Here is a 14935-nt window from a genome sequence, read left to right as displayed (position 1 = left end):
TGAAATAAAATGAAATAGGGTCCAGGTCAACAAATATCAAACTGACCCTATATGTTTTGACCCAGTTTTCGTGACAAAATATTGACAAATCCATCAGTGACACAGTTTTTTTTTCCATAACTCAATGTTCACGAAAACAGACAAATATTGAATGTTCGGCTTCGGACGGTGTGATGACGTTTGGATCTATGTCATTGCAGCATGTGAGGCTAAAGGCCAGGGCTTCAGAGCCGAGTTAATGATTTATAATTCGCTCCGTCTTTGCCAAAATGTTATCTTCATCTTTATGGAGCTTATACAACATCCAGAATGGGACAGTGTGTGTGTGTGTGTGTGTGTGCGTGTGTGTGTGCGTGTGTGTGTGTGTGCATTTCTAGAATAAATAATGTGCCTCACACACAAATTCAGTATATATTCAGTATTCAGTATAATATGAATCATTTTAACACCATTTTATTGTACTTTTCTTGTTTTTTGTGTTTTGGGATCCTCGCTGCACGTGCTGTCTCGGTAAACAGTTTAAAGGTTTCATGATTGCTGAGGTTAACGTGTTTTAGGTCAAATATTTATTCTATTCGATGTTTATTTTTATTGGCAGAAGTGGAAAGTCCATTTACTTAAGTTTGAGGTACTTGTACTTTAGTTATGCTCCATTTTCTGCTACTTTATAACTACACTTCATCTCATTTCAGGTGGGAAAACTGTGTAGAAAAAGGACAAAAAAAAGGGAAAAATATTTATAATTATCATAATTGAATATTGAAAATTATTTTACCGAACACTTTTGATTTTAAGCACTTTTTCTATATAATTTACCCTTTTCTTCTTTTTTTCTTTTTTTACCAATTATCAGATTTTTTTTTCTTTTTCTATTTCTTTTTTTTTAAACTGAAAAAGCAAACTCATTTTTAGGTTACGTTGTTATTTAGGTACAATTCTTGTAGATTTGCGGTTCATTTTTCCTTTTATTTCTCATTTCCAACTATGCAACAGGGGGTGTTGGAGCATCAGACGTAATTTCCTGCAAAAATTATTTCCAGCTCAGCTCCTACAGTAATTTTAAATACGCTGCGTAAACACAATTGTTACATTCAGACTGTTAAGTGCAAAAAATGCACCATTAAAACCCACTGAAACACATAAAAACATGCACTGTATTATTTCTGGGTGTCATTCTGGACTTTTGTCTCTTCTTTTTTTTTTAAATCATATTTGACATGTGGAGAAAATACATGCTTTTTCCACAAGGTGCACTGTCACAATCAATGATGCTGCCAATCACTGATATATCTCAGGCGTAGTATTATTGAAAATAATTTCTAAAAAATGGCGGGGGGCATCTACAAATTTATCTGCATCATGAAAAAAGGGGCATTTAAAGGGTAAAAAAAAAGAATATTTGATATTCATGATTAGGACTGATGTTGGTTTAAAATAAATAAATAATGATGAAATAAGGTATAATATTTTTATCGCCTGACTTTGAAAAGCGCAGAGCGCTACGAGTGTGTGTGATATTAAAGGGTTAATTATGGTGTAATCCAGTGTGATTTCATGATGCAGAAAATTTTGAATCAAGTCATTTAATACATTTTCAAGACATTTTTTTATTAAAAAATATTCAAAACAGTTTCAAAAATACTTTCTTTAACATTTAAAATACATTATCGAAACATTTGAAACAACATATGAAAGCTGAGTGACGTCTTGGCTTTAAAATGAGGTTGAACACAGCAGCTGCAGCTCATGTGTTCGTGGTATTTTGGTGAATTCAGAAATGCTCTTTATAAGCGCGGCTGGGAATCCTGGATTGTGCTTTTACTGTGTGTCACAGAGTTCAGGGTCCAAATCACGTTTCCCGTCGCTCTCGTAGCTTTTCCTGAGGATCACATGAAAGCAAAAAAGCACCCGAGGAAAGTTTTTTATGTGGAAGAGACTCCGTTTCATCAGTCTGTATATTCTGAGTTCACTTTTCACACGCCCTTTTTGTTCTGCAGGCCCAGAGCGCCGTTCACGCAGTACGGGATGATGCTGACGGTGACCAGAGGCACGGTGGCGCTCTTGCAGAAGGACAGCAGGTAGAAGAGGGCGGCGGTGTGCGTGGGAGGCTTGAAGGAGTCAAACAGGTGCAGCAGGAACAGAGAGCTGACGACGCAGCCGACTTTCGCCAGCGTGCTGCCGCTCTTCTTGGTCTCGGCGTACAGCGGCGAGTGCAGGCCGAGGCCCAGGCCGAACAGGGTGCCCATGTTACGCAGCAGGCTGGCGAAGGGCGTGCTGTCCAGGTGGACCCACTCGGGCCTGTCGCACCACCTCTGGGCTTTCTCCAGCGTCCACAGCAGGTCCACGCCCACCGCTTTGAGGAGGACGTAGAAGCCGACCGCGAAGGAGGTCAAGAAGAGAGTCGTGTAGAAGTATTTCTTCATGCTGGCGTTGTAGATCCACTGAGTTCTGTCGAAGGCTTCGGCCACGATCATACCTGCAGCGAAAAGTCCACGTCAATGTCAACGTGTTACATCATGAACACAACAGCACGGGCAGTGACATCACACGTTACGCCACAAAAGTAGTTCCTCTCTGACTGCAGCAGGCCGTCTCAGCCAGCGCTAATGTGGCAGCTAGTTGAGTCTTTCGTCACATTTTAGTCATTTTCATCCTTCATAGTTTGAGTCGACGAAAATTCATGACATTTTAGTCAACTTTTAGTCAAGATGTTTTTTTTATATTTAATTTTTCCAGTCAGGCTAATTTAGGTCCCACATTATAATCAAGGTGACAGGTTGTATGAAAATGTCATTTAAATGTTGTTTAAAAAAAAAATCCAATTACAAATATATACACACGCAGAAACTTGCATTTCTCCAGCAGTTTTTCACGTGAATGATGATTTAGAAGAACCACTCACTCATCATCATTTAAAAAGCTAAAAATCTGAAATATTTATGGCCTCAAACAACTCATTTAGACAACTGGGATTTTACCCATGATGATGTTTATTAATATGCTGTGTCCATTTTAAATTCAATTCAATTCAATTCAATTCAATTCAATTCAATTATTACTGAACTGAATAGTCTTGTTTTTTTTTTTTTTGACTGTTTATCAGATAAACCAGAATTTATTTTAATTTGGTGGCACAAATAGTTTTGGGCGTGGCACATCAGCTCTATAGCCCCTCCTACCTTCTTTCAACCTTAGCGTGAGTTTTTGACGTCACTTAAAAACTCATTAAACTTGTTGCAATTTCTCTAAACTTGATTTTTATCCTTAAAACATTTCCGCACTGACCTGTGAGAACACCAGCGATGACCTGGTGGGGGAAGTGGGCGGCGATGAAGACCCTGGAGAGACAGACGCACACCTGGACTCCCCAAAACAGTGTCCACAAAACGGCCTTCAGATACCTGTAAAAAACAAACACAATCAGAAAAACGGTTATTTTAGTTTGAAGAGGGCAGCACTCACATTTTATTTTATTTTTAAAGTTGCACTAAAACTGCTTTTTAAACTATTATTGGTTTATTTTATTTCATTTTTAAAATTGTGTTAGCACAAGTTGGCCTATTTTACTGTTTTTTAATGCTTTTATTCATAAATTTTCCATTTTATTTTTAAAATTTTACTAGAAAAAGTCTGCTGCTATTACTGCCTTTTAATGCTTTTATTTATTTAATTTTATTTTAACTGCTGAGATAAAGTTTGCAAAATGTAATTGCACTTCAGTGTAATGACAGTAAAGATTATTTATTCATTTTTTGTCGTATTTTACTTGAGTATTTCTATTCGATGTCCCTTGTTCTCATATTTTATTGCATTTCAGAGAAAAACTCATTTTCACATTTTTTGGCAGCTATAGTTATTACCTTTCAAATTAAGATTTACTTTATAAGCTTAAAAAATTCAACACAAAATATCTTCCAAAGAAACCATGTCTATAATTATATAGCATGATTTGTTTGCAGGTAAAATTATTAGTAATTATTGATAATATTTCACAAATTGTTTTTTTTTTCATTGCAAACGACCTAACTGCACACAAAGCAGTTAACAAGGTCGAGAAAACAAGTCGACCTTTTGAAGCAATATAACAGTTAACACAGTTTTTCTCGGCTGGTCATGAGAACTTCAGCTGCCTGGACGTCAAAACAACTCCTGCACGCTCGTCCGGCCAAAACTGTTCAGGAGTCAATGATCAACCACAGAGCCGAGGACAGATAGCGTGTCCCGGACGATAAGCGAAGAAAACTGTAAACAACCGCGACATCAGTGGAGTCTCAGACTGTTTTTGACTCACCAGTCCTTGTTACTGGATTTCTTGCTCCCAAACTTCTTCTTGCTGGTCATGATGGCGAGGATGGAGGTCACCAGCGTGTAGTAGACACCTGCGGCGCCCATGGCGTGTCCGGAGGGGCTGCCTGGATAACAGAGAGAGAGCGGAGGTCAAATCAGTGGCTGATTCACTGAAAAACAACAAGGATTGTTGTTTCAAAGTGACTGAATGAATGAATAAAAACCATTAAATCTCATTTTCATGAAACTAATATTAGAGACAGACATGGAAAATAACTAAGTATATTTATCAATATTCAGGTGCTGAGAAAGAAGTCACCACAGACACAAATGACAAAGATTTAACATTTATTTATTAAATACATATTAAATATATATAATATATTATTTATTTATTCATAATGTTTATCTCTGCAAATTTATACACGTGTAAATATAATGTAGATTTTATTTAACTAGTGCCTTTTATCTTATTTTTTGATTTGTACTAACACAAATTTGCTGCTGTTACTGCTTTTTTTACTCCTTTTATATATTTGTTTTATTTTGTTTTTTAAAGTTTTACTAACATGAGCCTGTTGCTGTTACTGCTTTTTAAACAGTTTAAAAAAATAAAAATAATATAAATTTAATCTAACTAGTGTGTTTTGTTTTATTTTTAAAGTTTTACTGGCATGAGTCTGCTGCTGTTTCTTCTTTTATATATTTGTTTTTTAATTATTTTTGAATTTTACTAGCATGAGTCTGCTGTTGTAACTGCTTTTAAACAGTTTAAAAAAAATAAAGATAATATAAATTTAATTTAACTGGTGCGTTTTGTTTTATTTTTAAAGTTTAATGGCATGAGTCTGCTGCTGTAACTGCCTTTTTATATTGCTTTTATTTATTTAATTTTCTTTAAGTTTGCTAGAAAAAGTCTGCTGCTATTATTGCTACTTAATTTATTAGTTTTATTTTATTTTAAAAATTGTACTGACACAAGTCTGCAACCTAACTGTACACAGAGTAGTTAAAGCGGTAAGGTATGATAATTTATCAGCCACAGGGGCTACTTTAAGCACACTTTGTTGATAAAACTAAAACCTACACCTGTGACCAGATCTTGAGGCCCCGTGTGTCAAAATCTGCAGCACACGAAGCTAAATTTATACATATTTACTCAAACTGCCACACAGCAAACCTGAGGCCATGAAGTTTTCCCGGAGACTGAGGGGAACGAGGGGTTAACGGGGGAACTGCAGCTCATTTTCGTGTGTGTGTGGTGTTATTTCTCACCTGGGCCGGTCTCACAGGTCATCGGGTACTGCTCAATGTGAGGACGGACTGTGTCTGCATAGTAAGACGTCTCATGGACCCACCAGTACGGACGCTCCCCGAACAGAATCCTGAAGACGGCAGAAAACACCAACTCTGTTATAAAATATGTTTAAAAAGTTACTGTTGTTAGAAGTTAAACATTTACCGGACTCACCATTTGAAGACCAAGTTGAGCCAGTCTCCGATCACGGCCACCCAGATGAGCTTGATGCCCACTGATGAGCGCAGGTGAAACCAGAGCGGGAAGAAGATGAAGAAGGTGTTTCTGAGGTCCGCCGCCCAGGACACCCACAGAAACAGACCCTGGGCGTCCTGATAGTTGGTCTGCAGGTAGCGGGTGGTGCTCACCCCAAAACCCTGCATGGCGTCCATTACTGCGTTCATGTTTGCCTCAGAGAGAGGGAGAGAAATCTCAGTCTGCTGCTGTGAGACACAAAACCAGAGTGCTGCAGTCAGTCCCACAGCTGGCCGGTTTTATACCGGAGGGACCCACTGCCCAAACGCATGCTCGCGCTGATCTTTGGACCTTGCACATGTGTAATAAAACTCAGGGAGTCAGGAGAGTTTGGGAGGTTTGTCACACAAACAAGTTGAGGAGATACAAAAAAAAAACGTCAATGTTATCTTTGTGACTCAACTACTGTACTGAAGGCAGAGGGAGTCAGTGGACCAGCAGCTGGATTTCACAAGAATTACCCAAATTAAACACAAACAGTTTGCAGAATAACATGCTGTTAACCTCAGACGCAGCCACTCAGTCAACACAGGGAGGGAGCACGTCTGACAGGGGTCTGGGGGCTGTTAAAAACGTAATTTTTATCATAAAAAAGTACAGATATACAGTATAAATGAGGGCCGTACACGAAAAAGTGCACACACTATGACTTTTTAACCCTCAGGGCCCGCTTTAATATTACACACTCTGGCATCACTCTGCACACAAAAGGCACTTTATAAAAAATCAAGCTTTAAAAATCATAAAAATTAATATTTTTTCTGCTTTTATTGAGTATATTCTTGAACCAACATCAGTCCTAAATATCAGAAATATCAAATATTTATTAGTTTTCAGAATTTTTACCCTTTAAATGCCATGTCTTTGTCATGATGCCACAAAAAAGTTATAAAAAATGCCACAAAAAATAGATTATTTTTAATATACTACATGCAAAATAGATTAAAAATATATATATTATCCCAGCCTGAACATACTGAGCATATTTGCATATTGGAGGGGTGTGCCTGCTTCAATATAGAGTATTATTGTAACTGTCTTACTGTAAGAATATGCAAAATACTATTGTCGACATAAAATACACATGACAAATGACAAATCCAACATATAAACGTTAGTTAAATACGCCAATGAGCACCAGTGTACAAGATTCAAGATTTGGCATTTGTTCAGGTCTTAAGCGTTTTTGTTGCGTCTGTTGTGTCTAATTAAAGGATGTGAGATTTTGAGAGATTTAGTGGCATCTGGTTTTGAGGACTGCAGGTTGCAACCAGCTGAAACTTCTCCCGGTTTGAATTTCATCAACGTCTCATCATTCAGGAGTTTTTTTTTTTACTGTGAACTGAATCATCTGAGGTTTTTTCAAATCCAAAAACAGACCTGAAGATTCAAACCGGTAAAAACACTGAATAAAGCACTTTCAAATTTCAAATCAGCGTTTGTCCGAAGTAATGCAAATTTTGAAAAGCATCCATGATAACTGTAAATTTAATATACTATAGTAACTGTTGTATAATCACATTATATTCGGTGAGGAGTGCATTATCACTTATTTAGGACTCAGAAAGTAAAGTTTGGGAGTTATATGTCTTTACTTGGAAGCTGAATGCAAATACCTGCGACTTACTAAAGACTTGCAAAGAGATGACTAGGTTTTTTGTTTTTTTTAGTTTATTTACGATAATAATTACGTTTGCTAACGATTATTTTGCACAGCGGTATGTGGTGTCATAGCATTACAAAAATATTTATCTTCTAACAATATTTTGTGGGATATTTTAAGCACATTTGATCTTTCGGGGGATGTGTATTCAAAAATATATATTATAATAACTGCCTTTTAATTGCTTTTAACTGAGCTGCAAAACATTTTTAAATGTCCCTTTCTTAAATTCTTCTTTCTCCCCTTTCATGCAGCCTCTGAGTAATAATTTGTCAGTTACGTAATTGTGTTTTTTGATGATTTGGTGAAAGCATCTCACTGGCGGAGCGAGCCGTTACGGGTTACATAAGGTGATCAATGATTAAATGATTGGACTGAAGCTGAGGAGATAGTCGCTGATAAAACAGGAGGTTGCAGGTCGCCTACAAGTTGCTGCTCTGTCACGTCAAACGGGGACATCCCCACAGATGAGCTCATATTTGATCTTTGAGGACGTCTGTGATAAGAATTTCTCACATTGGGGTCCCGACCCCGAGTAGGAAGTAGGACAATAAATGACGCACTCTGCACTGTCCGAGGCACAGAGAGGATTGAGCAAAGATCAATGGAGCTCAGAACAGAAGCTACTAAAAAAAACAAAAAGGGTTTTCCCAGAAATGTGCGAGAGGGACGGCAGCTGATTTCTGTGATGACAGACTTTAGCACGGGGGGGCCTCAAGGGGTGTAAAGGTTAAGGAACCTGTCTGCACCGTCCCAAAGGCAAACAAAGGCGCTAGCCTTGAGTAAAGTCCGGTGGGGAGGCAGAACAGAGGGGACTGCCTGGCCTGGAAGAGCTTGAAACTGACAAAACCAGATTGAGTGGCTCGTCCTCAGGCGGAGGTATCATGGATCTTCTCCACAGTTGGGGGGTCGAGCTGGCGGTCCACCTGCAGACCAAATACAGCAGGTATGAGGGTCTGTTCAGCCTGGCGTCCTCGGTGGCCGACCTGCACACCACGTTCTTCTGCTTCTTCCCGATCTGGTTCCACCTGCGCAGGGACACGGCGCTCAGGCTCATCTGGGTCGCGGTCCTCGGAGACTGGCTGAACCTGGTCCTGAAATGGTAAAAACAAATGAAACGTAACACTGATTGAAAACAGGGCTGTCGGCGTTCACGCGGTAATCTCAGTGCAGTTGTAGTCGATACATAATCTGGGTTTTCTCGCGTTAATCTTCGGTTGACTTTCCCATCTTTAAGAGGTTGTACCCGGCTGAGTTTTAACGCTGCAGAGGTAATACTGAGATATGAAAGCAGAAGACCTGAAGGATCGAGTGGTGCCAATCATGTAATGCTCACTTCTCAGGAAGGGGGCTAAATAACGCTCCAAAATTAGGCAAAATTTTGAGTTGACCAAAGTGCTGTCCATTAATAAATAGATTAAAAATAACAACTGAAAAATAATAAATATAAAATAGCATAAATATCATAAAAGAAGACAAAATAAATAGTGAAAAAAGGCAACAAAACCACAAAAACTGTCAACTGTCATGAAAAGTCTGAGAAAGCCACTGGGGTCCGTTGACCTTTGACCTCCAGATACCTGAATCTGGCTCCGTGGGTCCCCATGCACCTTTTTTGCCGCCATTTGATTCCTAATTAAGACGATCTGGTGAGAATTGCTTTGTCTTGTCAATATCGACTTCATAACTGTTTTTTAATGCAAAATTGATTTTAATAGATTTTGATTTTTTGTAAAAGAAAATAGTCACTGAAATTTAATTAACCGGCTTCCTTATTAACCTAAACCTATACTCTAATTAATTAAACATACATAAATATGTATACCCCAAATCAGATATATACAATTTTACATTATTATTTAAAATAATAAAATAATTTGAATAATAAAAAAAAATAAAAAGAGGAAAATAAACTAGGGAAAAATAATATTACAATAAAATAAATAAAGAAATAAAATTAAATAACAGAAATTAATAAATATAAATAGTGACCTCTGTACCCATCATGATTAACTACTAAAAATTCAGTGATTAATCACGATTAAAACAATTAATGGTCTGACAGCCCTGATTAAACACATAAAGACAGAGAGAGTTGTGTTTTCAGTTTGTTTGTGTCTCCGGGGCAGGGTTTTGTTTGGGGAGCGGCCGTACTGGTGGGTTCATGAGACCCAGTTTTACAGAGCAGGACCGACCCCGACTCTGCAGCAGTTTCCCATCACATGTGAGACCGGACCAGGTACAGTTCAGAGCCGCCGTCGATCACATGATCACATTGATTTATTTATCTTCGCCCTTGTTTATACTATTGTTGCACCATGTGAGGAAAATATCACGATAACGATATTAAGTTAAAGGAACAGATTTTAATGTTTTTTTCTGTTTTTGTTTTTAAGTGACTAATGGAAACAGCATGTTTTGAAACTTGCAGCACTCAAAACAGGCTGCAATGTAACCACTCAGGGCGTTTGGCAGGTCAGTATAGCTCAGATATAAGTGTTTGTTTTGTCACTGACAGGCTCAGACTGTTGTTTTAAAAGTCTGACATCATGAAAATGATCCCTGCAGAGGAAAGCCTTTTGTTAAAGAGTAAGATCCTTTTTGTTTAACCAAAAACAGCCCCCAAATAATTATCGCCAAACCAACCAGACTCCATTAAAAAAACAGTAATTTTATCATCGTAAAACACACTTCATTCAAAGCTGACAGAAGTAAAATAAAACTCACAAAAGTCGTCTTGGTTCGTCGTCAGACTGTTTCAACAATCACCGACTCTGGTTTTGTTGAAATAAGCTGTTAATTCAACCAGTTGGATGTAAAAGATGTGCTGACTCTATGCACACTGAAATAACTTTAATTTAAATAGAGCCTGGTGGGTTCGGGGATGGCAATTTAATGGCTGTCTTATCTCTGTAAGGATCCTTTCCGTAATGTTGTCAGACACTTAGAATAATAATTCGAGCCTGTCAGTGGTGAAAACAAACATTTTCGGTTGATGTACATCGACAGATTTTCAGTTGCCCTGAGTGGTTACATTGCAGCCTGTTTCTCTGATGCTGGCTGCAGCACTCTCGCTCAATACTGGACTAAATTTTTAAAAAATGTTGTCTCCATTAGTCACTTAGATAAAAACAACACGGGGAAATAAAGTGCGGTTTGAAAAATATCAAAGTCAGACGCACTCAGTTCTGTCTTCTGCTGCTCGTAGCTGAAGACTAAAATTCAGCAAATTGGTTTTTGAATTAAAAAAATTAAAGGAAATTTTTTCAACTTTCTGTCATTGAACAAATTGAACTAGAAACAAACAGAATATGGTCTGAATGATGAACGATAGCTACTACGATAGCTTTTACGATGTGCTTCTGTGATGACGTTTGAAAATGATATATTGTGCAGCACTAGTGAGGCGATACCGTCGTGCATGAAGGCCAGATACTATCTCCAGTGTCTGGACGTGCTCATGGCGTTCTCTGAATGAATACGAGCTCAGATGTGATAACTACGTTATAAACTGCAGTACCTTTGGCCTTTTGTAGTGATTTTATCTCTTAATTTGTGTTAAGGAATTTCAGATTGGATTGCACAGTGCCTCCTCTCTGTCAGTGCTGCATTTGTTGTCTTTTATGTGCATATACAATGGTACATCTGCTCATGTACTGCACTTGGGCAGAAATTTGATGTTTTTTTCTCAAATGTACTTCAGTATTTTCCTTTCATGACACATTTTAAAGTACTTTCACTCCACTACATTTCAGAGGGAAATAAACTTTTAACATTCATTTGACTATAGCTATTTGTTACTTTACAAATTAAGATTTTTGCACACAAAACATAAAAAAAAAGAAATAAATTGTGATGCTTCTTTAACATTAAAATATCAAATTCATACCATTACAGCTGAAATGATTCGATCAGTAATCATCATTTTTCAGTTCATAGTTCATAGTTACAGCTCCTCAAATATAAGGTTTTTTTTTGCTTTTTCCTTGGAGTTATTTTTAAGAAATTCTTCTTTTTCGTATGCTCACGTTTTAGTTTTGCTTTTCTTACTATATTCTAAAGTTTCAAGATAATCCACAGACCTTGTTGTGAACAGTTTCACGTAGGAACTATTTTCTTTCTACCAAACTACACCCACCAACCATATTACTGCACAGAGGGAAGTGTGCATCTGCTGAGCATTAGAGCTCAGCCCAGGAGGACACATTAATGTTTATATTTCATCCTGTCACAAGCCTTTAGTCCATGAGTAGATGCACACTTCCTTCTATGCTGAAATACAGTTGTAGGAAGTCATTCGGTAGAAAGAAAATAGTTCCTACATGAAACTGCTCAACACAAACTCTGTGGATTATTCAAACGTATTTTCGGTGCTTTCAGCTCCACAATAAAAATCTATTAAATTGGAGAAAAGACAGACGGCCAGCGTCTCCAACACTCTGCAACTCAAACAAAAACAATCTAGACTGATAAATAGCACCACAGGTTAGAAGAAAGAAATGTATTTTTGATTTTGGGGTGAACTGTCCCTTTAAGCCTAAATCTGCTGCTTGCAGGGAGTCCTTCAGGTCATGCTATGGGTGCAGCAGGAGTCTGGTACGTGATGGTAACGGCGCTGCTCGCTATTGCAACGGAGAAGCGATGCCCCCCTTTACTGTACAAGTGAGTCTGTGGTGATAAAATCAATAATTTCTCCGAAACTTTTAAACTTTCATCTTCAAGCGTTTCAGAATTAAAGTGTAAACTCGTGCTCACTCGGTCAGATTCCTGCAGATACACCTGTGGGCGTTAATGGGTCTGATAGAGCTGGTGGTCTGCATGTCCCGGGTCTACATGGCGGCCCACTTTCCACACCAGGTCATCGCTGGAGTCATTACAGGTTAGTATGCCGTAATAATCAGAAATGTATACATTAGGTAGAGATGAAAGTTAGATTTTTTTTTCTAAGAATCACGCAATAACTTAATACTGTATATATACTAATCTACTTAATATACCGCCACACGCTTTTATGCCTCCACGCACCAGATAAAACATGAAAACATGGATGCTTCAGACACATCTTATCTATACAATCAGCATAGTTTCAAGGTGGGAACCCAAGGTTCTTGGATTATGGCCAAAAAAAAGGTTTAAGAGGTCACCATGACCTTGACCTTTGACCACCAGATTGTAATCAGTGGATATTTGTGCCTAATTTGAGGAAACTCCGACAAGGCGATCTTCAGATATTACGTTCTCAAAAATAAGACTGATGCAAGGTCACAGTGACCTTGACCTTTGAGCACCAAATTCTAAATTCTCATTGTTGAGTCCAAATGAAAGTTTGTGTCAAATCTTAAGACATATCGAGGTTTTCTTGAGATATCGCTTTTACAAGAATTAGACAAATGCAAGGTCAGGGTCACCTTGACCTTTGACCAACAAATCAAGTCCTTGATTCCACTCAAACGTTTGTGCCAAATTAGAAGAAATTGCTTAAAAGTTTTCTCGAGATCGCTTTTCAGTCACTCGAAGGAGACTGACAAGGTCATAGTGATCTTCACCTTTGACCTTTGACCATTAAAATCTAATCATTTCATCCTTGAGTGCAAGTGATCGTTTGTACCAAATTTGAAAGAAAAAAAATCTCAAGGTTTTCTTGAGATGTTGCTTTCACAACAATGATCCAGACAAGGTCACGGGGACCTTGACCTTTGACCAACAACATTTAATCAGCTCATCATTGAGACCAAGTGAAATTCTCTCAAGGCGTTCTTGAGATATTGCGTTCACGAGACAGACCACCAGAATCAAAAGCTTATGGAAAAATCCCATAAAAACATTACTCACCTAAAATCCGGAACAGGAGCTTCTCTGTTCGATGGATCTTTTTCTCTGTTTTCGTGTCAGGTGTCCTTGTCGCTGAAGTCGTCTCGAGGCAGAAATGCATCTACAGCGCCAGCATGAAGAAATACTTCTGCACGACCCTCTTCTTGACCTCCTTCGCGGTCGGCTTCTACGTCCTCCTCAAAGCGGTGGGCGTGGACCTGCTGTGGACGATGGAGAAAGCCCACAGGTGGTGTGTGAAGCCCGAGTGGGTCCACCTGGACACCACGCCCTTCGCCAGCCTGCTGCGCAACATGGGCACCCTGTTCGGCCTCGGCCTCGGCCTGCACTCGCCGCTGTACGCCGAGACCAAGAAAAAGAAATCAGGCACCGTTTTCAAGACGGGATGTATCATCGTCTCCTTATTTCTGCTGCAGCTGTTGGACGGATGGACATTTTCCTCTGAAAATCTTGTGACTTTCTATCTGCTGTCTTTTGGTAAAAGTGCGTTTGCACTTTTGATCCCGACCACTCTGGTTCCCTGGGCTCTCTGCTGGATTTGCAACGTTAAAAAAGAAGATAAGAACTTGTGATTCAGGTCCAACTCGGAGTTTAAGGTCAATTATAATTCTAATTTTCTGTATTTAGTCGAATTTGTTTATTCTCAAGGACATTTATACTTTTTTGGGCAATGTCCCTGATGTTATTGTGCTGTCTCTCTGTTTAGGACAACAAAAAGGTCTGCGCATGCATATCCTCATGTAAAAAAAATAGATTTTTATAGCAACTCAGTAAACAAAAAGTGCTGTTTAAGCTCAATGATGCATAAATGATGGAATAAAAATGTTTTTTTTAAATAATCATTTGCTTTTATAAAGAGTTGTGCTTATTTTAGTAGTCCTGTGCTCCCCTATCGGTTTTCTCCGAATGTCTCAGACTGACACTGATTAATTCACTGGCAGGAACAACCATTAAACATTAACTAGAGCATGCTCCCTTCACTCGGCAGTCCCACATAGTGACACATCCTTTCGCCACAGCCATGAGCTTTCAAAAGAGACACGGAGGGTCAAGGGGCAGAACGCAACACAGACAACACGTGTGTCCCACGGTGTGTCCCACGGTGTGTCCCTGAGGGCCCTTAAAGGAGTGGATGGTTCAGGGCGACATATCAAAGGATGTACAGTACTGAGATCAGCAGAGCTGCAGAGGCAGACACACCTCTGCAGCTCTGACAGTCAGATTAGAAACTGACTTCAATCTCATGTCACCTAAAGTCGCTGAAGATGTTATTAAAAAATATGGAAATTTATTCCAAAGTTCAAAGTTATGTCTTATTTTTTTCTTAAAAATGTAATCTTTATATGAACTTGGACAAAGTTTCATTATTTTAAAATGAAAACATAACTAAGATTTGGAAGTCTATTTCTGCTGGTGTGATAGAAAAAAAAGATCCTGTAAGTCGTTATAATGAGACTTAGTAATGACGTAGAATCATAACGAGGAGAAACTTAATCAGAAAATGAGGCAGCATCTCAAAATAATGACTTATTATTTTGCAATACTAAGTCATCATTTCAGGTGAGTCATTATTTTGAGATTGAAAAGTCATTTTTTCAAGATAC

At 38.4% G+C, this 14935-nt stretch overlaps 2 protein-coding genes across 2 annotated transcripts; one reads left to right on the top strand and one right to left on the bottom strand.

Annotated features, from left to right (window-relative positions):
- Window positions 1–1243: 1243 nt before the first annotated feature.
- g6pc1a.2 (glucose-6-phosphatase catalytic subunit 1a, tandem duplicate 2) lies at window positions 1244–6057 on the bottom strand. Its single transcript, XM_042508445.1, has 5 exons — window positions 5759–6057; window positions 5563–5672; window positions 4292–4412; window positions 3286–3401; window positions 1244–2476 (listed from the first exon to the last, which is right to left on the bottom strand). Exons 1-5 carry the CDS (start codon window positions 5986–5988, stop codon window positions 1974–1976), a joined length of 1080 nt encoding a protein of 359 aa, XP_042364379.1. The 5' UTR covers window positions 5989–6057; the 3' UTR covers window positions 1244–1973.
- Window positions 6058–7586: 1529 nt separating this feature from the next.
- Window positions 7587–14310, top strand: g6pc1a.1 (glucose-6-phosphatase catalytic subunit 1a, tandem duplicate 1). The gene is made up of 5 exons (XM_042507260.1): window positions 7587–8604; window positions 9632–9741; window positions 12059–12164; window positions 12266–12381; window positions 13395–14310. The coding sequence occupies exons 1-5, from the start codon at window positions 8387–8389 to the stop codon at window positions 13901–13903; spliced, it is 1059 nt and encodes a 352-aa protein (XP_042363194.1). The 5' UTR covers window positions 7587–8386; the 3' UTR covers window positions 13904–14310.
- The last annotated feature ends 625 nt before the right edge of the window (window positions 14311–14935 follow it).

This window comes from Plectropomus leopardus, chromosome 19 (genome assembly GCF_008729295.1).
Source record: "Plectropomus leopardus isolate mb chromosome 19, YSFRI_Pleo_2.0, whole genome shotgun sequence".
Taxonomy (NCBI): Eukaryota; Metazoa; Chordata; class Actinopteri; order Perciformes; family Serranidae; genus Plectropomus; species Plectropomus leopardus.
The sequence above is the reverse complement of the archived record's forward strand: the minus strand, read 5'-3'. Positions and strand labels throughout refer to the sequence as shown.